General features: G+C 35.3%; 1 protein-coding gene across 17 annotated transcripts in view; it reads right to left on the bottom strand.

Moving 5' to 3' along the window:
* LOC107268132 (regulating synaptic membrane exocytosis protein 2) overlaps window positions 1-22,270 on the bottom strand; it is a 100,235-nt gene extending 77,965 nt beyond the window's left edge. For 7 of the 17 annotated variants that reach the window (XM_025085410.1, XM_025085408.1, XM_025085401.1 and 4 more), the window contains exons 1-2: window positions 18,939-22,267; window positions 649-853 (exon numbers count right to left, since the gene is read on the bottom strand). In XM_025085410.1, coding sequence (XP_024941178.1) covers window positions 649-853; window positions 18,939-19,048 — 315 coding nt within the window. In that variant the 5' untranslated portion in view covers window positions 19,049-22,267. Of the gene's footprint in view, window positions 1-648; window positions 854-18,938 lie in introns of all 17 variants that reach the window. The other 10 variants (XM_025085409.1, XM_025085411.1, XM_025085403.1 and 7 more) reach the window with 5 other exon arrangements.
* Between the last annotated feature and the right edge of the window lie 3,710 nt (window positions 22,271-25,980).

Raw genomic sequence — 25,980 nt, 5'->3', positions numbered from 1 at the left:
CTTCTGAAATTCACTGACGTTACAGCGAGCGATTGTATCTCACTCAATTACATGCAGATAAACAGGGACACTACGACGATACTCTTAGTGTTATTGGCCGAGTGTAAGCAGGTCTTGCGGGCTGACTCGCGACGTCATCTACGCTCCGTTTAAACGCGCTCTGACTGGTCGCATTACTGCAACTTCAACTTTGATTATCTCGAAATTTTGATATATGAAATAAAAAATGAAAATATAAGTATTCATTAGAATTTGACAAGGAATGCAATGATGTTACTACAGTGCGTTTCATAACGAACACCCTGTATATAGCTTCGTATATCCTACCCCTATCAACTTAACGTCACCACGATCCGATCAACTCCTTGCCTTTGAAAATCAAAACGCTTGCGGCTGGGAGTGGTCTTAGTTCGCCTATTTTCCACGTCGTAGCCAGCGTACCAAGAATTTCGCCAATTTAGAGGTCCCTTTTGCACAAGTTTTCCTAATCTAGCCGCTTTTCTTACTACTCGACTCATTTTTCTATGTATCCGGACGGATATGTTCATTGATCATTCGCTCTGTTTTTTTTTTCTTTCACCAGACATAGGTACACGTTAGACTAAACGTCCATTCTCAATTTCGACTCAATTGTCAGATGAATTTTACCTTATTTGAACGAAGGGTAACCTTCCCCCCACAGCGAGCGCAACACCGGATGTTGCAATAGTTACAGATGTGACCCACGCCATCGGCAAACTTTGTTTTCAGACAAATATGGCAAGTGGCATCCAACTCAACGCCAGCCTTCTTATGCTTCTCCGACCGAGCTCGTATCGTCTCCTCTAAAACTTGTACCTCGTCCTGCTTTCGCCTGTAATCATAAATGTTTGTGATAAGCGGTCGTAAGAATTACATCATCTTTACGTGTTACAACTGTTCACTATAAAATATGACATATTATAAATATATATTATGAAAAATATAAACATATCCATTTTAATTGTATAAAATGTCATTATGGGTATTATCTTTTAAATTCGTAAAAATTTTGCAACTTAGAAACAAAAGTGCAGTCATTTTTTTTTTTCGTAAACTGATTGTGAAGTACTAAATGTTATTCGCACAGAACCGTATATATTGTTCACACAAACATGTTTTCACAAACGTGACTGGAGGGAGTTTAACAAACGTTTCTTATTTTTAGAATGTATAATATTGGAAATAATCACAAATTGTGACTAATTCTTTCTTATGTGATGTTTCAGTAACTCTAATCTTATTACTGGAAATTTGAATTTACCTTTTCGGGATTTTTCTCAAATATGGTATAGTATATCGAAATATACGGACAATCGATACAATTTCAGAATTACAGATGTGGAGAAAATTAATCATCAATTTTTTGTAGTAAATTATCTAAAATGTGGTTTCGATATTTTCCTGCTCTATAATAATTACAACGTGCAATTTAGATCGTTAATGTTTAAATTATAAAATTTGGTCAACGGAATGTTGAATTGTTTATTCGACTACAATGTAAAAAATTATTCTCTTTCTCAATCACAGGTATATCACTTTTTTAAGATCCCGTCTAGACGATGTTTCTTTTCCATGTACCTTCTTTACTAGTTCCTTGTTTCAGCATTTTGTTGGTACATAAAATTCAACTGATTGTGTCCAAACTGGGAAGAAATAACTTTTTTATAATAGATATGGTTAATAAGTAATTTAAGGATCTTAGGGTCGCCGATTCCTCATTTACGGTAAAAATCATGAAACTGAAAATAGTGAGTCTAAATTTTTTAAACTGGGACTAATAGTTTGATACGGCCCTATTTCCAGACTAACATTTTTTAAAATAATATTAAAGATACAATAAATTATATTCACAAATTATAATAAAAAGTAAAATGTTGACATCACTTTTGCAACAATTAATAAAAAAATTGGAGAAAAAGTCCGACCCCAAAAGTTTAAATATCGAACTTGTAGGCGTAGAGATATTTCCCAATCTAATTTCTCCTCAAGTTATGGATTAATGGTTGCGAAAGTGATATACAAATAATTGTTTATCATGCAGAAATGCGTCATGAACTCTATTTAGGGAAGAAACATCTCTACCAATATCCTACGATTAAAAATTCTTAAGACTGAAAACTACATTACCATATGTGCCCACCAGTCCCCAAATTAATGAAAGCTTAACTGGTACATACATTCCCAGACAACATTTTAGATGTCTAATAGGACAGAAGTTATCGTTAAGACATCTTAAAGATGACTTTTGGACATGTATGTTGTCTGGGTTGACGTTACATAGATGAGACGCACGTTGCAACTAACACTTGCGTTACACGTAACATTGTGTTTGCTGGGTCACTTCTGAATCGAAAATTAAACTAACGTGTCTCCTCCACATATTAAATTACATTATCTAGATAATGTTCAAGAAGAGCAATAAACCACAAAGTACTATACTACGTGCCAATAAAAAATTAACAACATTAGCAATGAATTTTCTAATCCCAAACAGTGTTATCATTAACACCGAAACTTTTAATCACTTGCACCAAAATGTTTTACACCGCCAATTTTTTTCATTATACAGATACTTCTAAAGCTCGATTTGCTGAATATATACAGTATACAATACTGTTCTGTTATAGAGATATATAATACTGTTCTACATATATATAATATTGTTCTGTTCATATATCGATTATGAGTTTTTCTGCAGAGTTCAATACATTTAGTTCTGCAGCTCGAACGTAACTTCGAATAGACAAATTCTCACGGACGCACGCACGTATCCCTTTTCTACAGGGACAAGTGTATAAGACATTTACACATGTTGTACACGGTGGTGCCCTAAATGGAAAAAAAAGAGAAGCGAAGACTGTTTAGGTTAGAATAGAAAAAGGTAAGGACAAAAGGGGAGGCACGATATAGGAAGGACAGAAAAGGATGGGATGGAAGGGACTAACAGTTACATAATAGAAATGTGACGGGCGGTCGACTACAATAGAAACCCGACCCGATACCCGAAGGTGTGCGACATTGGGAAAATTGGACCTTACTCCGCAATTTTCTTGATCACGATCCAACGACGACTCGCTGAAACGTCAGTCTTCCCTATTTTTGGCCTCTTGGGATTTTTTGTAAATTATTCCGCGCTGCAGCCACTTCAATTCACTTACGTCACATGTACTTATTAAAGTCATGCTTCTTAGAATGAGTGTCTCGTCCAACTTTCTCGTTCAGTCAAATGTACTGGTGCAGTTTTCTTTCTTATCCACAGAGACTTATAGAACACATGTAAATAGTAGAACAGATAACAAGGATCGTTATTAACGTTTGTTCGAAGGTATTGTTACGAAAGCATCGCTCAACTTAAAAATATTTAGTAGGACTGTGAGTATGAAAAAGTGGAATATAGACAAAAGTAGTCAGCAAGTATTGCGAGCCTAAATCGATGAAGGTGACGGTGAAGAAGTAGACGATGACAAAAGTGACGTAAGTAGTTGTGACGTAAATTAAAGGGTTCGTTGAACCTTGAAGAACGAGAGAGAGAGAGAGAGAGAAAGAGAGAAAGCTATGATGCCAACAGACCTTAATTTAAGGACGATGATAAAAACCAATTCAAATATACTCTTTGTCATTGCCCGGCAGGAACTGTCATATAACATGTATCCTGTTACGAGTTTCAAAGATTTATTTATTAATGTCAAATACCAACATATTTTAAAAAACGTATTTTAATTCCACGTACAATCGTGCTCCAATATCCTCATTTTCTAATTTCTCCGTCTTTTCTAGTGGAATGAAGTATTTCTTTCAAATACTTCAAAAGTATCTAAAAAAAATGTATATAGGTCAATTCAACAATGTGCAGTATAGAAGAATATACTGCTGTAAAGCTTAAGAAAAGAAAAAAAAGAAATTATAGGGTCACCATCTCGAAATATGTTCCATTTTAGTCGGTCTAAGTTAGGAGATGAAAGTAGGCTTGTCAATGCCGTAGTTTGTTGTTATAAACAGTCTGGTAGATATGCGTCTACTATCAGAATCCAGAGCTTCAAATGTAGAGTGCATACGATATGAGTGTATAATGTTAACCAAAAGTTATTAAAAGTGGTAGAGTTGCGAGAGTATTGAAAATGTAATTGTTTCACAGTCAAGTAAAACCTCCTATAAGTTTCTTGACATCTGTTGTATTAAATAATAGTATATTACGATACAAGTGCGGTAAAACTTTTTCTGACGAGTGCGATTTTACAGCACTCGCCTTCGGCTCATGCAATCACACGAGTTAAGAAAAAGTTTTTTCAAGGAGTATTGTACACAATTTTACTTCATAAGGTGCGAAATAACATTTATTTTGTTTCAGATCGAACCTCGTTACCTACACCCTATTCTTTTGAATATTAGCTACTAGTTGCTCTTGAAGGGACAATCAATTGCCTCGTGAACGTCAAAATTTAAGAAAAACTTGTAGGCAAAGACACTCCACAATTTGAACCTTATAAATTGTTGATGTCCACACAAATTAAATCGACTCATATATCATTAAAATTATTTTAGTATTGCTTTACGAAACAAAAGTTTTCTAATAGACTGCAAAAATATTTATAATTTAACGGCTGCCGTTAAAAACTGAAAACCTTCTCCGCGTTGAAAAAATGTGTTGGAACTCGAGTAGAAATTGAATCTCCGAATTACATAGTCATTCTCTATCTACTCTATCTATCTGATTTTTAAGTTTTATCTCCTTCACATTAGTTATCTTCGCGTCGGGGGATAATTACGAAATTTCGAAAAATCGCTCGCTGGAGACGAGTTCCGAACCCGGAACCTTCGCAAGATCGGACTCTGACCACAGTCCATTATGTTACTCCATCGTTTGCAAAGTTTTAATTCTTCACGTACGAAAATAATGTACTGACGTTGTTGGAAATTCAGTTTCAATAAAATTTAATTCACTATTTAATTCACATTTATGAAATTTTCTTTGCACAATTTTAATACGTAACCTTTAGGACTGTTGTGCATAAACTTATTTTATATCTGTCTAGCTAATACGCAGAAAAAAATATTATTGTTGCAATAACATGTAAACTCTAGTAAATAGGTTGATGCAGTTCCGACAAGAAACCATGTATCACAAATTTCAAATTATAGATAATTTTGACCAGGCGATTGTACAAGAAATTATAAAATTGTAATAGATGTATTCTGTTATATTAGACATATTCAATAGTTACAGTTGATTGTAAAAACTATAGACGGCAATGTACTTGTTACGATTTTAAATAAAGCAATAAGAATTACAACGCTGCAAAGATATATTCTACGTGGGCAAATGCAATTGACAGTACAGTCGATCGATGAATTATACATACTAATATATATAAAATCGACACTATTGAATGGCTTTAAAGAAAATAAATAAAAAACTTAACTGGCCTATTGCGATCCACGTAAGTCACGTTTGTAATAATACTTAATACCGAAATTAACGAATAAATTTTACTATATTGTAGGAATAATCAACCCAACACAGAACTCTTGTCACTATATTTAATAGAAGTTATAGTAAAAGTCTAAGTAATGGTTGTTACAGTGACAAATTATTTTTTTTTCCGCGTAGATAATAATTTTATTGAAAATGCGCGTTATGTAAGGGAGGGTAGCTGGGTACTTCCAAATACATGACGTAACCTCACTTTTGATTTGTCCCATAATTGGCTAGCCAATGAGTATGTCATAATCACAAAATGAACTCAATACGTTTGAGCGCCATCGGTATGGCGGTATAACAGGATGCTCCCTAGACAAGAGCTAGATGAATTATTTGGAAAGTAACATAACCTCGCAGTTTGAGCCAAAAATCAAATAAGCTAGCCAATACCGAGGTAATGACTATTTCTGCACCATCTATGTATCTATAAGTAATATTAACTGGATAGCCCGCAGACAGGGGTTAGAGAGTAATATGTACAAAAAAATCATCTCTTGCTGTGGCATTATCGTTATCGTTATCGTTAACTTATCTAATTGTAACTAGCTAGTCACTGATATTTGAGTTGGATTGGCGAACTCAGGGGTCTACTCATGAAATATATGTATATTTAAAACTGCTTATTTAGAACATATATGAACATTGTATAACTCTGTTATGAGATTACTGTCTTTTAGAGGGTAACGTAAGCTCTAAACTCTTTAGAGGCTAGAACGTACAAAAGAGGCTCTCGAACGATGCGTTGATGCCGCGGCTAAGCTATAATAACACTCATTTTTCAATATTCTAATTATTTGTGTTTGTAACGTATAAATTGCACATTTTACAATTACAGCTTTTTCGCATATAAATTTTACTTCAACTCTTATTTTCTCTCTTTATTGTTAGTGAATTTCGTTATATTCTGAATAAAATTGTAATTATTTAGTTACTCGTATCAGTAAATTTGATAACAGTTTGAACAATAGCGGTTCGTGCCAACTTTGCGAGGATTTATGTAGTAATTATTATACTGGGATAGGGAACGAGCGGAGATGATGGTGATGATGAGCGAGTGCGAAAAACCTTTTTATTAAAAAAAAAGTAGGTGTACTTTATTTTACAATCGGCTCCGTATGGTTTAGCATCTTTATGGTTATCATAAATGGTCAAGTCGACTTTACGCCTTCCTTCCCTTTTTGTGTAAAATCCCAGACTAACCACCCAAGATCTTCCCCATCTGCTTCATCTCACATTCTGCATTCTTTCTAACACTAATATTCACACTCACAATCAGTCACACTCTTAATTCTAACGGTCGGACTGGCGACAAAAACTCTTACCCTATCTAGCCTGGTTCTTAAACTAACTTTACGTGAAACTGCTCGGTACTACATTTATGATTTTTTTTTCGGAATTAAATTATGTTAAAAAAACGGTAACGAAGTTTTCAAAAAGTATAACGTAGTTTATTTATTGGTGAAAGTGGTGCAAAGTTGAAGAGAGATAAGTAGAGTGGTTTACTGATGTATACAAAAATATAGTTAGTAGATGTATAATCAGATTATGTTTCATTTCGGACAATCTTTATTGTTTCCTATTGTAAAGCAGATGGTCAAAACAAAATTAGTGAAATTAAGAAAACGCAGAATAATTTAAATAGTATTGAACAGTCCATTGGGAATATTAATTGGTTTAGAAAAGTGTTTCATTGATTGAGAATGAAATTCAGCAATCCGGAAGAAGACAGGTTGATGTATAAAGGGTCTCGTAAGCTTATGGATGGGTTGGTTGATTTAAAAAAAAAATGCTATTTGGGTCATAGAGAAACAGATCAATTCGGACAGAGACTATTTTATTTCTGAATTTCAAGATTGATCTAGAAAAACAGTGACGAAAAACTTGAAACTCTTGAAAATTGATTGACTTATTTATGAAACAGTTGATCAAATATGTTAATTAATTGAAACATACGCAAACGGAATAAAAATATGTTGACCAGTTTAATACAATGCTAATGCGAATTGATTGTTCATTAATAATTTAATAAAAATATCATAATTACTTAAATTTTTTAATAAAAATTGCACAGTGTGTATACATATGCAATCTACTTGTTACGAGTAATGCAACATTAGATCTTTATGATGTACAGAGCAGGAATATTGATCTATGCTGACTTAGGTAAAATTATGAGCCACAATATTTCATTAAAGATCCGAGGCTAGTGCAATAACATTCATTACTTGATGAAGACGATCGCAATAAGACCTCACACAATTTCAATACTTTCAGACGTCCAGAATAGTAATGAACAACTTTCTACATGAAGGCTGCCCTCCTAATGCAGTCAATGTGTTCAGCTTCACGGTGCGACTCGACTTACGACGCGAGTCAACTAGGGTCGTAAACATTAATATCGAATGTGTACTGTCCGACACTACAGAAAGCGTGAACTCCGGCACCTCAAATTAATGCAGTGAAGGTAGTTAGTTCAAACAATTGGAGACAAACTAAAGACAGGTTATTTAATTCACAATTATTTTCAAGAATGAGCTGGTCTCAGGAGAGACATTGAGAACAAGTTGCGAGAGTGTGTTGAAGGTCAAGTCTAATGCTTACTTCATGAAGTGAAGTTTTTGATTACCCATCGTGACTGGTGACGAGAGTTTCCTCTAAAAAGAGGAGCGCAGTGACACTTTTCCTCCGGATAGAACAGCTGATCTCATTGGTGCAAAGTCAAAAATCCGAGAATAAGAGTTTTTTTACCTGTTACCAATCATGAGAGGGATTATTGGGATAAAGAATACTGGACATCCCTGTCAAAGACCAGGCCTGACTTGGGAATTCCGCGTGACGCTCTCGTCATGGCAATACAAGTTTCTCGCGCTTGACTCAAGCGTCGAGCGGACGTCTGGTGCTTGAGGGTGTCTAAAAGAGTAGTATAATAAAAAAAAAGGTGCTACTGGCGTGATCGCAACTGGAAATTAAATGTTCGGTACGGAATCATCGACGGTCAAATCATAGGTCCGTATTTTTTCGATGACAATGTCAATAGTGTAAATTATCTTCATCTCCTGGAAGTGGAATTACCATCAATGTTAGACGGAGTAGATCCAAACATTATTAACCGAATGTGGATACAGCAAGACGGAGCAGGTGCACATTATGGCCGTATCGTCAAAAATTTCTTAAATTTAAACTATCCAGAACGCTGGATGGGTCGAAATGGATACGTACGCTGACCTCCAAGATCGCCGGATCTAACGTCCCGAGATTTTTTTTACGGGGCCACTTAAAAGGGATTGTCTATGCGATGAACGTTACAACACGGGATAATTTAAAGGAACGTATTATCTGACCTTGCGAGGCAATTCCCGCGGAAGTACTTCAGAAAACGATAAATGCATTTCAGCGACGATTACAATTATGCATCGATGCAAACGGGAGCACCTTTGGATTCTAACAATAAAAGGTAATAATCATGAAAATTATGCAAAATGTTAACAATAAAAATTAATCAAGAATGAACAAATGTAATCTCAGATTTCGAATAAACCCTGAAAGAAAAAATATGCTACTTTTCGTTACAAAAAGTTGCTAATCTTGACCTGACTTTGGCAACTCGAAGTAAAAGAATAGTTTGAACAGTTTTGATCCTTTCAATCAGGTACTACAAATTGAGAATTGCGTTCGAATACGTTGAAACACGCGTGTTGCTCCAATACCAGCATCCGGCCGATGCTTCTTTTTATCTAACTTGCCCAGCTCTTATCTCATTACCATTTGGTTGTAGGCCATAAGTACTTCGAATGTTTTTTATGTAAAATTGCATGCTCTTTCAGGTTTTGTGAAAAAAGTGCACCGTTCTATTTAAAAAATCAAAGTTGACCTTCACCTAACCTTGGCGGCTCCACCTACGATAAATCTGACTATACTATCTTCTTTCCCCCTCAAAATCAAGAAAGTTTCATATAAGATGTATTTTTCGTGTGTTGCTTAATTTACGAGATATCAGCCTGAGGAGATTAAAAAAAATCACCCTATATATAAAATTGACTCGACTCGGAACGTAATGCTTTCACAAAAAAAAAATTCGAATTTCTATAAACACCTTCAAAATTCTGTATTCGAAACTATATATGATCAATTAGCATCACTGATTTTTATTCTGAACGTGTAAACAACAAGATACGTTTAGAAGAAACTCTGTAAAACCTCCTTATCAAATACGAATTTTGCAGGGAATCGATTGTTATTCAATTCAATCCTTGAATCTGCCTTTGCACGAAATATCAGCTGAACTTTGTCTCCGTTTCATAAATACACTATTATGTTGCGAGACCCATTCTATCGTTTCTTTGTTCACAAGTTATCATTCGCTATTTTGCTGTTTACAAATCGGCATTCCACGGCCTGGCTTCAGCCCCAGTTTAAACCTTATTTAACCCATTCGTTACCAATGGGATATATTTATGTATATATATGTATATTCCAATAACTTTGAAAGTCCACAACTTTTATTATAGTTGAACAATGGATGCAGACTTAGTCTCATTTTGAAGATCAAAACTTGCTCTATCCGCAAAAAAATTGACATGATCCGATGTAATTTCTGCCGGCATTTTTTTATTCATTCTCTTCTAGTTGTCGTCAGTTACTGACAGAAGTTTGTGAAAAAAATTGGTTATGTAAAAACCACCCACTAACAATGAAAATCGTGAACGGACCGTTTAGAAACAATTTTTAAGCTGATGGCGCACGGGAAAACTATTTTGAGTTTTGAATTCAGATTCCTAATCAGCGACCATAAAAACGCACGAGTACCGAGTTTCATGCAAATCAACTCACATTCTTCATTTTAATCTACCATATTGGATCCGCCATTTTCAATTTATCAATTTTGAGTTCAAACTCTTAATCAACGACCGCAAAACCCTCCAAGTAGAAAATTTCAAGTAAACCGCAGGTAAGAAAAGGCAGGGTTAATGATTGGGGTTTAATTCACCCTCCAGGGATAGTTTTCGAGATGGAATAAATTTGAAATTTCTTTTTTGTATCTCCTATCCTCAATAGTTACTAAACAGCAATAAGTTTTTTTTTTAAATAACATTAATAGAAAAAACGGTCATTCAAGGATTAAAACATCAATAGGATACTAAGTCACATCACAATTTCAAGCCGGTATTTTCAAAATCAGTACTGAGTCAGTTAAGACATTCTAAGTAGGCATGGCAAGATTTGGCCTAGCGCCTGGGTAGGTGAATGTATGGTATGCTTTGTTATAGAAATATCACTGAGAACCGGACTGCGGCACCACTTCAGGATCTCTGACCTAATCCTAATCAGAGTTTCTAAGGCATAAATCTTACGAAAAAAAAAACTATTGAGCTCGTAATAGTTACTGTTGAGATTCGACGATAACTATTCATTGTCAATATAACTTACTATCAGAAAACAATAATGACTATTAGGAACGTTATTATGAATAGTAGTTACTACTGAAGTTTCCGTTTATGCCACATCAGTCAACTAATTCACGACAACTAATTCATGATGTTCAAAGTGGTACAACTAATTCACGATGATGTTGGGACGACCGTGAAAAATAATCTTGGCAGCAAACATGTTAATTAATCAATATAATCATTAATCAACTAATCAAGAGACTCGGTAGATTCTCGTATTAAGTATACACGGTTAGACTCGATTATGTCTTATTTCATCATGAATGGAAGAATTAGTATATTGTGTGACAAGGGATGAAACAAGACGATTTCAGATTAGGGTGAAGTTGGCTGCTCGAACCGTAGACGAGGGCTGAGATCACCCGAAGAATGAAATCGTGTTTTATCCCTTGTCACACACTATATTTTTCATGATTACCTACATTGAAACCAAGTTTCGGTATCAGCAGCCAGTCAGAAACACGTTAATTCAAGACAAATGTTGCAGGGAACCTTCGATCACATTCGAAAGTCATCCCCGAAGCTCCTCGCCCTTCCACAGGTCAAACGCAGAGAAAGGCCACCGTGGGGGTTTTAGTGGATGAGAATTCCACATCACTCCGACCTTCCCCCGGGGCGAAGTGTTGTTGAAAAAATTTCCTCCCGCGTAAAAAAAAGAGCAAATTGAACTAGTACCCGACTATAATTTCTACTGGAGATTGCTTGTTCTTGACCGGTCCTTTCTTCGATAATGAAATCCTCTTAAAACTTAGCGTCTTGCGAGGATAAAAAAATTGTTTAAAGATGTATTCTCTAGTTCGATGACTTTCGTTCAATGCTCTCTCGAAAATATTTCGAAAAGAAGTCTCGGTTTCAATTCTAATAATTATGAATATAATACGTTGATATCTTTGGATTCTTTTCTCATATCATTGGATATGTGATATTTTTCACTGAACATTAGTAATCAACAAAGCAGTATATCATATGTCATTAACCTAATTTTAGCATTAACGTCGTTGGATATATGAAAACCCCGTTGCAATCAATACTGTCACATCTTATTGAAAATCTGTTGAAAAATTACAAAACTCAATGTGATAGTGTTCAAGGAGTCAATCAGATTTTACTTTTTTTACATTTTTAGTCACACAATCAAAAATTGTTATAAGCAAGAATATATTGAAAGTAAATATCATATCTGATATTCTAGATATAAGAGCATACTCTCACGATACCAATAAACGTAACTCATAGCTTACCAATTTTACTTCGAACACTTCAAAACGAAGCAGCATTAATTCATAAAATCATTCGTCTCAGAATAATCAATCTTCAACAGCAAAAATAATATTACAATTTGTACAATAATCGAGGAAAAACAAAGAGGATGTTGGAGTCCAAATACGCATACAAATCATCTTACGAATCAAACGTAAATGAGAAATTACTACGGTTGGAAGAATAAAAGTATCATCTATCCCAAGATTAGAAGATTATCTTCAAGATCTCACAGTGCTTGAAGAGCGCAAATGCAACGGAGATTTGTAGGAAATTTATATAATCCTCGTAGTACTTAGCAAGTTTTACTCTTGAAATTACTTGAGACTTCTGATATACTTGGCTTGTATCCCTTTTTGAGAATATTATACGTAATGTAAATGTAATTCTAGGATAATTCATACTATTAATTCTTTATTGTCAAAAATATTATTATTTTAATATTAAAACTGAAAGTAACAAACAGAAAGGAACACAAAGTATAGGACGGTTTAGTTTGCTACCGAACTCATTACATATTTCACATTACAGATTCACTTATGCAATGACAATAAATAAGTCTTACACTGTCATTTCTATACCTGAATTATTCTTATTCATTATTCCTAATGCCCAGATACTTCGAACTTTCGTTATTGTGCCAAAATAGTTCTGATCATCGATTGCATTCTGTTCTATATCCATATACTACTAACGATAGTTTTCGATATTCTGATACTCTAGATTATCATATCTTATATGAATGAATATATGTTCCTAGCTATTCTGATTATTCTCGATTGCATAGTTTAATACTTTCACTGATGCTGTTAATTACAACCTTTCATATCTTATAGTCAGTATCTTAAATTCCTGCACAAACCACTTATTGACAAATATTCAATATCAAATAATATGTAAATTACGGAGTTGTGCACAAAGCGGAGAATATTTATATGACATAGAATGCCTGTGGTAAGTGTATAAGACATTTCCGTATGTTCAACACGAACTTATTCAAAATCTATAATTTCATAGTTAAGTTTCTTTTCTAAGTCTCACATATATTATCAACATTCTATTCATTGACTGAATATATCATTATTCTTTACTTTTTCCTATCTGATAACTTGATTACCTAATATTCAATAGTTAAGCTCAATATTACACTGTATTATATTTATTTTTTTTTCACACATTAAAAATTTTCAATTTATCTATATATTACAAAAATTATTACTACTCGCATTTATTTAGCTCATATTGCTTTTATGTTTTGTAGACTTGGACATAGAACTTAATAGCTGCTAATACTTGGGTAATTTCTGCCATTATTAATTTATAAGTTTCCAATTAGCAAGTATCGTGAACCACTCAACTGATCCAGTTGAACTTTCTAGTAAACGTCAAGTTCTATTGTTTCTACGGCGAAAATCAGTAATAATTCGTAATTCAAACAAAAACGATAATATATAAATGCTAGAGGGAGAAATAAGATTTTGAAGGAAAAACTCAAAGCGACCGTGAAGAATCCCTCCCTCCCAATTTCCATCGTGTTAACCCTTAATCAGTTGCCTCAGCTTTCGTAACACCCAACTCGCGCGGGGGTGGCAAAGACCCCATTTCGTTAATGCAATATATTTATGATCAATGCAAAAATATTATTCTGCACTGAGAATTACTGTTGTTTATACATATGGCTAGGAAAATTAATTTGTTTTATTGCTCAAATTAATTGTTAATTAACAAATAAATAGTACCGAACAAAAATTGTTCTAGCGATGGCGCGAATTTGTCAGGTTTTAAATTTCATAATTTCATTCTGGCAACTGGCTTCTAAATTCAATATTTTTTAGTAAAGGCACCAGTGTCGTTCATTTTCGCAGTTCTTGTTCTCCGTACAGGGTATTACGTGCGGTGATTTCAGGTAAGATACTGTCAGAAAATGTTACATTATTTATGAGAAAATTCCGTATCATAATTTTTTAATATTCTACATTTTGAAATTTGTACCAAACTATTTGTAGAAGTATTACAATATGTAAAATACAACCCCCAAAATGTTTTGGAACATCCCCTCCCCAAGTTATTATTTTTGAAATAATATATTTTCTAATCATAATTCAAAACATAGATAAAATAAATTACAAGATACGATATGAATTTGAATAGACTGTATCTTGATGACACCTATGGATAATATTTATAATTCACTCACCACACAATCGCAATCACGAAGAGTGCTTCTTAAATAACAGTTGACCCAACGTTCAAAATCATTACGGTTACATAATATAATATTTCAATCACACAAAATCTAATTTAAATTAGAAACAGGAAAATCTAACGTGACTCCATTCGAGGAAATTATTTCAATAGCCAGAAAAGAATATTAACATGAAACATAAGATTTCATACGTGAAGAAGAAAATTAAATGTAAATCAAAAAGTGATTGATTCCAGGTGTGAAAAACGAACATATTACTCTAAAATGCATTTTAGATAAAATAAATATGTATATATATTTAACAAGCAGTTACCATTTATCCAATTAATTATTATCGATATTAAGGAACTTAGGCCAATAATCTGAATCTAAAATGGGATTTTAAATCTGGAGTGTGGTATTAATAATTTATAATTGCTTATGTCTAAATAAACAAAAGGCTACGTCGTTGGACCCGATGTATTACGGAGTGATTCGCGTAACATTGGACTGAATTTATTTTAAGAATTTGTATTGATTCCCTGTTGGGAACGTTTCTTTTGTATTTTGAGTTCATTAAGCGGATTCAGAGGTATTCGATAAACATTTGATCACTATGTGACCCGACAGAGTTAACTATAAGCCTAGCAGGGCGTTGTGGAGGCCAAGCGACGTCAAGCCCAAGCACACACGACCAGAGGGCATATGAGGGGTTGCAGGAGCGACACGGAGCCGTATATCGAGAAAGTAGAGGTGGATGACATTCCCGCCTCCCGCAAATAGCACTGCAGCCACTGTAACAGCGAAAGATGCTGGGATCTACTTCACCGAGATCGTCAAAACAAAAAAAGCGAGCACTTGGCCGATGTGGTTGTGTCCACGAATCGGATTGGGCTGAGGCATATATTACAGCGCGCCTCTTGGGAAGGTTCCCGATATTAGAAATTTGTAGCGTTACTCGCGTCGTAGCCAATCTCAGGGATAGGCCTGCTTTCGTTTATATCGTTTTGTCTAGTTTACCGTATCATTATCTATTTTGAGGGACTTGTAATCCAGGATAGTGTGTTCATGTGGACATTAGGAGTATCTGGGCGACGGTGAGTGACGCTCATGGTGTCAATTGGCTATTCTCTCCCTTACCAGTTTAGCCGATCTTTTCTGTTCAACGTACTCTTTCGCGTCACCCTACGATTTCCCGATCGCTACGGATCCGAGAATAGTTAATACGGTAACAATCGGTCTTCTCCCTTCCTTCTTTAATTCCGGATTTTTGCGTCAATCACGTTAAATCATTCAGTCCATGCTTCACGGAATCGTCTCCCTAGCACACGGGGGCCTGAGTCACTATCACTATCGTTTACTCTTGGTTTGTATCGCTTTGCATCGTACCGTTAATAATTTGCGTTGTTCCTACGGGAACGTATTTTATATTATCATTTGGGTATTGTCGAATTGCGTGCTGTACCATCGTGACCTATTTTTCATTCCTATCATTTGTACTAATTATTATTGTCATCATGTTTCTATATAAAATAAATCGCATCCAACTGTGGATTTCGTGTCCGATAGTTTTATGTCTGCGATATTAATTTTAGTAATCTTTGGTAAATTTCCTCAGTTAATTTGTTAACTTTTCAGTTTTCGTTTTCATCAGAACTGGCCAAGGATAATAATTGGAGACAATTTCCCGGTACCACCTCTCTGTACCTGGCGCTCAAAATTTTCGTTAATACTCTTCTTTCCTAATTTTTGTCAGGGTGCCATTCATTTGTAGACCGCGCCAAAAAAGCGTCGTTACAATATATACTAACGTACTACTGATCTTCACACCCAAGATCTTGCCACGAGAGTATTATATATTGCAGTGAACCAATTTCTCAAATTTGATTTTCGATCACTTTCGACTACAGAAAAATTGTTTCCTCAATAGAACAGAGTGCAATTAATATTTCGCCATTCAGAAAGTACTCTCTTAAAATGAATCAATGAATAGTCACTGATCGTCGTCGTTAAAACAGAATCACTGACAATCAGTGACATTCTACTAAATAAACCAGTGAAATTATATAACTGAATTGAATCTGTGAAATTAAACTAAACAAACCAACGAAATCGACATATCTATTGACTTAATCAGTACTTGGAAAAAAAAATGTTTTGTAAATATTACTACGACATGAGAATTTTTTGGAATTTTACTGGTGATTATATGAAGAAAAATTAAAAAATGGGTACGTGTGTAACCCATGCTTAGTACACGTCTGTTTGAGGTGTCGTGAATGGGACTCGAACCAGAAATCGTCGAGATGTTCAAAGTGTGACATGAAATAGTCTACTCACTGAACGGCCAGCGCAATTTTAAAAATTTTACTTCGACTAAGAATTATAATTGTCAATATTTCCATATATGAAAATGGTAATATTCTCAATATTCATATTTATATGTAAACATACGGACATTCTAAATTACTATTCCTACAAGAATAGTACGATGTATTGTACGAATTTTTACAAGCATGACTTATATGCATCGCAAAGAAAATACTATTGAAAGCTGCATCAATTCACTGTCCATTAGTATCACCAGTTAGTATGACCAGCAGCGACTCACACACGAAATGACAATGCGATAAACAATATGGTGAAGTTGACATGGCTCTTGTCAACCCGAAACCACTAATTTAGCAGTGACAGAAACATGAGATCACTATTTAATCAATGAAATCTTAAACTACCGAATGAATTATTAAAAATTTCACTGATTTATTTTAAAAGAATAGGTAATTAATTCTTCGGTGGTAATACTAGATTTGACAGTTCTATCTAAATGCCAGAATTTAGTTTCAATGTGTGTCTAATTGTAAGATCTCATATTATGTACAGTACCAATTACAAATATATTCATTTCAACAAATTAGTTTCTTAACATTCTATTGTAAGGGACTATCCTAAAATCTGAAAGTAATACAGAGTATCACAATGTAATTGCAATTTCATGAAGTAAAGTTACAAAGAGAACTGATCGATAATATTGATGGAACTATTAAAGTGTTGAAGTTGCATTCAAGTTAAAAAACCAAAGAAAATGAGATGTGAAATTTGAAGCGAAGATTCGAACATTAAGGAGGTCCTGTCGAAACTACCTACTTGAATTTTCACGTCTGAAACTTTTATAGGTTAGAAATTAAACAATTCTGAACTCAATTGCAAAATTTGAAGGTCGGTCACAGAGATTGAATTTCGACTTTGGATGAGAAACTAACATATTTAAACTGAACTTTGAAGCAAAAAATGGTATACTACGGATTCGTGAATTCTTCAGGATTCGATATATATACCATAAAAAAGTGATCTTACCGGGTGTTTCAAAGAGTAATTGCAAATCAAATTGCCGGATCTCCATCGATTCACTGGGAGAGATCGAATAAACAAATAAATAAAAATCAAATGAGAATATGAGTTTTAAATATATTTGTATAAATGAGCGAATTTCACAAAGATAAACACCTACAAACAAATTTCTATACTTAATGTGAATAATTTCGTAGAAAGTCCGATTTGTTCGAATCGATTTATGGAATTGATTCGATAGTTGATCAGTTGATTAGCATGCATCGACAGGATCTCCTTAACATGTAATTCTAAGCGATCTCTCAAAGATAAAACAATTGCTAAACTACATTACATTAGGTGACATAAGTTCCAAAAATTTTAGCAAAAAAATATCGTGTGTGAGCCTGTCCTATAATTTTTCACTATATCTAAGCAAGTTTCACTCATTAATATCATAATACGAGAACTATACCTTAGATATTGAAGTTTGTGACTTTAGTATTAAAATGTAGCAATTAATGATCTTGTATAGAATAAACGTTTAACCGTTCAATTTTGTAGATTTTTACATTGCATGTGTAGATTATGTACAAATAACATGTATATAATCACGATATATATAGATTGAGATTTTCGCTATATATAAATTGTATACAATTCGTATACAGTTCATACAGAGACTATATATACCCAATTATATATATATAAGTGAACGCGAAAAATTATAATATAGGTATGTTATATAGAAGCGAGTGGATAAGAAGATTATGAATATACACAGTGAATATGAAGTTAACTGATTTTTTGGATTTTGGCTCTGATTATAAATGAAGTAAATGCTCAGAGGAAATACAGAGTCAAAGACGTTTACCATACGAAATAATCGTAGGTTTTGAAATAATTCGAAAATTACTTCATTTTTTTGGCCTAATAGAGTAAAAGTGAAGTGACGATGATGTTCAAAATGGTTTGTTGGCTTTTCAATGATTATTTTCAAATAAATTTGCATATGCACCATCATCAAACCACTAGTGATAAACTGTTCTATGAAGTGTACTGTCTTATTTCCAATAAGAACTGCTTTTTATAGTTTTGCTAAATGGTAAACCGTAGAAATATATGCAAAAATTTATTATTACATTATATAATTATTTAGTAAAAAAATAATAAAAAATAATATTGTTTAGTGATTAGAATTACTTGCGGTACCCACCTCATGATTTCGTTTTCACGTTCCTCCTCTTGTTTCTGGCGCATCATGACACTCTCGATGATGCGCCTTTCTTCGGGAGTGAGATGAGACATGTCAGGAAGGTCCGCCATCACGGCCTAATAGCTGGTGGCCCGATTCCCGTAGTTAGGGCGATTAACGATACTCTCTCAAGATCAACAATGACAATAAGGTGGCTACTAGTAGTAGAGTGAGTAACTCGGGGGAGCGTCAAGTCAGAGTCAAACAAGACAAGAGTCCGAGAGAGTCTATGTGCTAAATTTGCTAGAGTTGCTAGGGAGACGTCTACGACTACTGGAGCTCGTCCTGAACGAGTCATCCGTCAGCCAGTAAGCACACGCTGCAACGATCCGGCCACAAACACACGCTCCAAGTTAGGTTAGACCGGGGTGTCAATTCTGGGCCGAGCACACGGTTTATCGAGCGAGGCACACCGGCAAATCGATTTCCTACGCAAACCACACTTTTCACTTTCTTCCTTGCCTCCGAGGATAACCCGATGACACTGCCGCTCTTACTCCTGCTCCTACTCCAGTTCCTGCTCCAAGTACTCCTGTTCTTCCTTGCGCTTCCAGTACTCCTAGTACTTCTGATAATGTCACTGAAGCGACTTCGATCCTCGTAGCGGTTATTCCACCTGATTGTAAGAGCGCGCCACCACCTATTGCCTCGCTTACCCGGCGCACGATCGTTATCGAGGTTAGGATTCGCCCGACGGCTGACCTCGATCAGCACGACCGAGCCGGGTCCGAAATCCTCTTCCTCTTCCTCTTTCACGACGTAGTGATTGATAATGTCTCTCGTTCGGTTTCCACTAACGTCATCCGTATAACAAATCATGATCACAGACTATAAAGAGGTTTTCGCATTCTTTCATCCAGGACGCGGATCGGGTCCTTAGGAATACCCGAATTTTTAGAAAATTCACAAGACGCTCACGCACTTCCCTTAGGACTCGCCACTCATTCACTTTTGTTACCAGTTGGGTATAACCTGAACACCTGAGAAAGTAACACTCGCCCTTCTTAGAGATGCTGGTGCCACTCCTTTTCGTATGTATCTTTGATGTTGCCACCCCGTCACTATGAAACTTCAGATATCATGTTTTTTCTCTTCACCAATTTTTTCACTCTTTTCCTCACATTTAACACTCTCATCCTTACCGTTCTTCTCTCTTCCTCTTCTTTCCTTTCCTCTTTACTCCTTTTCACTGTTTCAACTCAGACCTCGTCGCACCTTATCTACCGACCCGTGATTCCTTCTTTTCAGCGCTTCACTCCTTCGCTCTGATTCTCCGTTCCTCGAAATATATCTCACCTATGGAATTGCTATCGAAAGCTATTTCCGACAACGCAAACTTGATTACACGGCAGCACCGTACTGTCAGGGAAGGGCTACACTGGAGAAGGTAAACGGGCTACCACCGTGCTTCGCGCATATCTCGTAAATTTCTCGACGACCGAATCTCTTTTTAATTCTTCACGTATTGCATGTTACGGTTATTCTTTCCTCCTATCGTCGTTCCTCTCACTTTCTCTGCTTCTCTATCTCCCTTTTCCTCCCCCCCCCCCTCCTACGGTCTCTCCTCGATCAACCTGCGCCTCCTAGTCCGCCAAATCGATTGCACGCGAATCCGAGCGCTTCTCATTTGAAACTCATGAAATATTTGCCACGATAGTTGTCGATTCAGACTTAAGCACTCAAAGGGAGAAACTCTGTAATAGAAAACGTCGATGCACTTTCCACGCTGATAAGGTTACTTTCAGTCTTCGAGATTTAAGGGCAATGCTTCAAACCTCATCGAGTATTTACGAAAGTTAATTTTTATAAGAGCGTTGTTTCTCTTCACTTCACATTTCATTAGACTCGCTATCTCTATTGCTCGTTATACTTGATCCACTGAGTCTGCCTGATTCACCCAATTCACTCAATCTACACTGACCATTCGGTCTATGCTTGGCCCCTTCAACGTTTGCCAATTTGCTCCAAATATTCGTGTCTCGCTCGATCGTTTCCGAGATCTCAGATGAGAAGGATAGGAATAAATTTTTTATATCACCGAAAAAATATGTGGCTTCAGGTAAATGAGACTTCCACACCCACGAGCACTGCGCTCCCGACTGCCATTCTTTGGAACTTCCCACCGAATGTAAAAAGACTCTGGCGCATGAATTAGCTTCGTTCGAAATGTCAGATCAAATCCTTCGATTTTACATTTCCTTTCAGCTTTCCTTGTATCGCGTCCACTTGGTTCTCTTCTGTTTCTCTAATTTATCTTTCTGGTCTGTCTGCCGCTTCCCGTCCAACAATGTGTCTCCTTACGTTCCGTTCACGACAGTCACCGCCACCTACACCACCATCACCTCACCTAACACTTTTTCCTAATTCACTTTGTTGGGTACTTAATATTATCTGAAATGCTTGCGAGTTTATTTCTTTTGAGTCGTAGCACGATCGGTTAGAAACGCTGCATTAGAAACGCAAAGTTTCCAAGAATCGTCGTGAATGGCTATTTCTCTAAAAAAATCACTTCGATGTCCAGTTGGGCTTCGGACCAAAATAATTCTCACTTGATACTCGAACGACGGATTCACTCCACATCCATAATGCAGAAAAGAGGTTATGCCAGTTCTGAACTCGCAATGGATACTAAATGTGTCACTGCGTGTGATCTGGCATACTCCGTCCTGCTCTCACCAATTTGTGCTCTCCTGCCCACTTAATCTCCCTCCCTCTTGCACGCAGCACTTCCTAAGTCTTCTCGTGTAGCGAGAGATACGGTCAATGAAGAAGGAAGGCCTCGATGGCAGGATTAATTTCCGATCGCAGATGAGAACCACATGCCCGTAACTTGAGTCTCCTTCTTACGACGTGACTTAAGCAGGATTTTTTGTAAATTACGAAAAAGAGCCAGTAGATCACTTTAGAACGTTTTGCCAAAGAAAGCTGCACGCGGGAGCTTAGACATCACGGGAACGAAGACTTCACTGGACCACCATATTCGCTCGTATCGCTGGCATTGCTGACATGTACGAGGTGCGCTATCCACTTTCATCCACTCGGCCAACCGAGCGCGCGCACGTTTTCTTTTCTTCAGGTAGCCGGTGGCGACACCACCTTATCGGATGGTGCGGGCTGGTGGATAGTGGTCGCTGATGATCGATTGTGGCTGACGGCATTTGAAATGGCAAACATCGCGCGAACTTAACGTTCAGTCGCATTTCCAATTGAAATTATGTCTTGAACATCAAAAATGAGCGCCGATGCTTCATTGTTGATTTTTAATTATACAAGGACAAATTGTTCGTGTTCATGGAAACTTTATTTTTTTTTTTTCGACACAAAGCACGTCCACGCGTTTTCAAAATGGCCCATTCATCTGCTCGTAATAAATAATGGGATGCGGTGTAAATCTGAACCAATGGGACTACCGGAGCGCGTTTACGTCACAGGAGAACCCGTATTGATCGAATTTGACGCCAATGAAGTTACGTGTCGCGGCCGGTCGCGGCGCTGTCATCCCCCGCAAACCCACGCTACGCAAGCGTTCAGAATCTGAAAGGCATCAGGCGCCAAATTCTAATCTGTTTCTCGCTACATAAACCAATAATATTACAAGCCATCTGTAGCATGTACCACTTTTTAATTCGACTAACAAAAACATCAGATAATGATGTATAAATAAATTTATTGTTTTTTATGACTCAAAGTAGTCAATACAATTTGTCTACAAAAAAGTGGTTGAACGTTTAAAAATTCCAAAGATACCACGTTGATTACAATCCATAATGATTAATTTGAATTGCTACACTCAAAGTATTAAATATCACATTCGTAGGTAGAATTAACTTTATGTAATATAAGAAGGTCATGTTCACATCATGATATCATTATTTCTTCTTGTTTCTTAATTTTTTATTAACGAAATTTCATTATACTGTTTTTGTACCAACATCCCTTGTAAGGGTTTTTGCGGTCGCTAAGTATGAATCTGATGTCAGAATTAGGATTCAAAAGTCGACAGCTGCCAACCTCGCTTTCAATTTCAAGCAAAATACATGTTTTTCAACAGAAATTATGCCGTACTAGAATTGCTGACGTTGAATCTGGTATTAGAATTAGGATTTGATGGTTGAGAGGAGTTCATTACAGGAAATACGTACGTTTAGCACGCAAAACGCGATTGACGCGAAATTTGAATCACAGACAAATGAAAGGGTTAAAAATGTGCAGGTAACAGATTATTGTCCGTTTTATAAAAATTGACAGCTATTAACCGTCAATTTTTAATTCTGACAACAGTTTTGTATTCAGTAACCTCTGCAACCCTAGTGTGGCTTCATTTTTTCCGAAAAACATGTGTTTTCATAAAGTTGACAGCATTTAACTTTTAAATTCTCATTCTAAAATTAATTTTGTATTCAGCAATCCCAAAAACCCTCGTATAATTACTCTGGAACAAAAAAGTAAGAAAATAAATATTCCAAAAATGTATCGAGTCACGAATTTTCTTCGAAAACTGAATTTTAATAAAGTTTTGAAGTTTAGAGTTGCCTTTGTGCACGTAAGATATAACAATTTTGAATTTTTTACCTCGAATTCGAACATAGTAAATGACTTACATTACAAGAAATCATTTTCAAGGTAAAAGAAAGATGTTTTACATATTTTATCGCATGATATTCAAAGTAAAGGGTTAAATTAAACAGGTGTAACTCTACTCGGTATACTATACTGTATTGTTAAAGTACACGGAGAAAACGGGACTGGTGGGATAACCAATAAATACTACCCTGCTTTAAAATATTTTATTAATACGTGAATAAGTATTAAAAGAAAGATAGTAATTACAATACGGTTTCGTAAAAATTGTACGTGAATAAGAAGTAAAGGCATAAATCCAAACTGGTTCTAAAACACTATACGTAGCAGCTATTCTAGCACCGTGCTTACAGATTTCTGTAATTCCTATCTACAATTTTCGATTCTCATTTTCTCCGTTCAAAAAAACATTTCGAAACAGAATGAAATATCAACGTAATTTATATTATATAGAAAATAGACTCAAGTAAGACAATTTCTGAAAAAGTATAATTCTTCACTAGATCAATTACTGAAAAAGATGTAGAACAAAATTAACAATTGTCATTGATGTATAAATATAATATCTGCTACTGGAGGAACACTGTTTTGCAGCATTGAGATGTTGTTAACAAGCCGCATCAAATTCTTTATTATATCACTATTAACAAATAATACCACGTCAGCACCATAAGGTCCGTGCCATCACCATGCCAACTTTGAACCGTTGATACAATCTTATATGGGGTCGTGACACGTGACTTTTCATAAAATCACTAAAATATATGTTTAAAGAAATAAATATAAAAAATCTGCATACAAAGCCTTCCGTGTGCATATTTTATACGATAAATTGTATAGATATGTGATTTCTAGGAATTTCAATATTGTCGATCTGTCAAGAAACATATTTTCTTACAGATTTACACTTTTAGATTTTTTTATATTCCAAAAACTACACAGTTAACTATATTCGATTTTTGCATAAGAGAGAATTTTATTATTGTCTAAAACATACAAAATATGCAGAATCTTATCTTGGACTATGTGTTATCACCGAACATCCTAAAAAAGACAGGTGGGGATATGTAAGACACTCTGTACGCTTATTGGCGTCTTAAGAAATATGAATACGAATTAATTATATATGTATGTCATAAGGAGAAGGTTATTTAGACAAGCATAATAAATATTCGACATATGAGCTTCGTCTTGTTTCTGAGAAATTTATCCGGTTGAATATTTGCTAAAAATCCTATACTCAACAGTTGGTGAAAGCTCGATCCAGACTTGACAATCGACGGTTGACATTTTTAGCTTGAGTCAACCATGTACTAAAAGTGGAGACAATGTTAAGCCACGCGGTAATATCTAAGCTTAATAAATAAAACGAAATTGTGAAATGATGTTAAACAATTATGTTTCAGGCGAAGGTATAGTCTGATATAGTAGAAGACTTCTATGAAATACAGTTTATTCATGGCTTTCAAGCTTTAGTCATGCCTCCATTAAAACTTGGCTTGATTCATAATTATTTTAGCGGTTAGCCCTACGGCAGACTAAACACACGTTTTGATTTTAATTCAAATGTCACTGAAAGATCGACAAAGGGATGTACTTATCTTGCAAATGAGTTGAATAGCGTTGACAGTGTCCTAACAGTATTAACGTTATCGTAATCGTAGAATACTTTAACTAAATTTGAGACTGAGTTTGAACCAAACTCATCCGTTTCTAATTACAGGTTCACCTTAAAAAAAAATATGGACGAATCATTAAAGTGCGTCAATCGAGTTATGAGCAAAGTCTGGATCGATTTTTACCACAATATTATCAATTTGTACTTTTACTTTCACGCTTTTCCTCATATGTTACTTTCCTTGCATATGCTCTGAGAATGTACCCTTGAACACTAGAACAAGCAGCGTTGTTTTTTATGTATTTAAATATCTTACATACAGAACTTCGAAGTTAGAGTGGTCGACGGAAAATAAATTAACATATATATTCATATTTTTATCTTGACAAGAGCCAACATAAATTCCGAAAAAAGCAGTTTAACCTTTTCAGCGCTATGAATCCATATAAGTATATGCGTTCCGAAAAATCGTTCACCATGCGCTATGAACCCATTTATGTATTCTCTCGCAACCATTCAATTTGAGCTATGAAAGTATATATGCGATACCAACGATGCTTGTAAGTCTAGAGATATAAAAACAAAAAAAAATAATAAGAATGCGTTTTCCAACTGCACGTTTGTAAAATGCCTATGTATTGAACCCTGCTTCGAGATTTACCACCCAAAACAAAATTATTAAATTTTCAATTTCAAAGATATAATTTACTATTTTTAATATCAATGATGTTATAAATGTCCAATGAAATAAAGGATTCTATTAAGGTTTTTTTAATTACTGTTAAAATTATTTCAGGTACAGTC

This window comes from Cephus cinctus, unplaced genomic scaffold, assembly GCF_000341935.2.
Source record: "Cephus cinctus unplaced genomic scaffold, Ccin1 Ccin1_scaffold0475, whole genome shotgun sequence".
NCBI classification, from domain to species: Eukaryota; Metazoa; Arthropoda; class Insecta; order Hymenoptera; family Cephidae; genus Cephus; species Cephus cinctus.
This window is presented reverse-complemented; position numbering and strand designations above follow the sequence as displayed.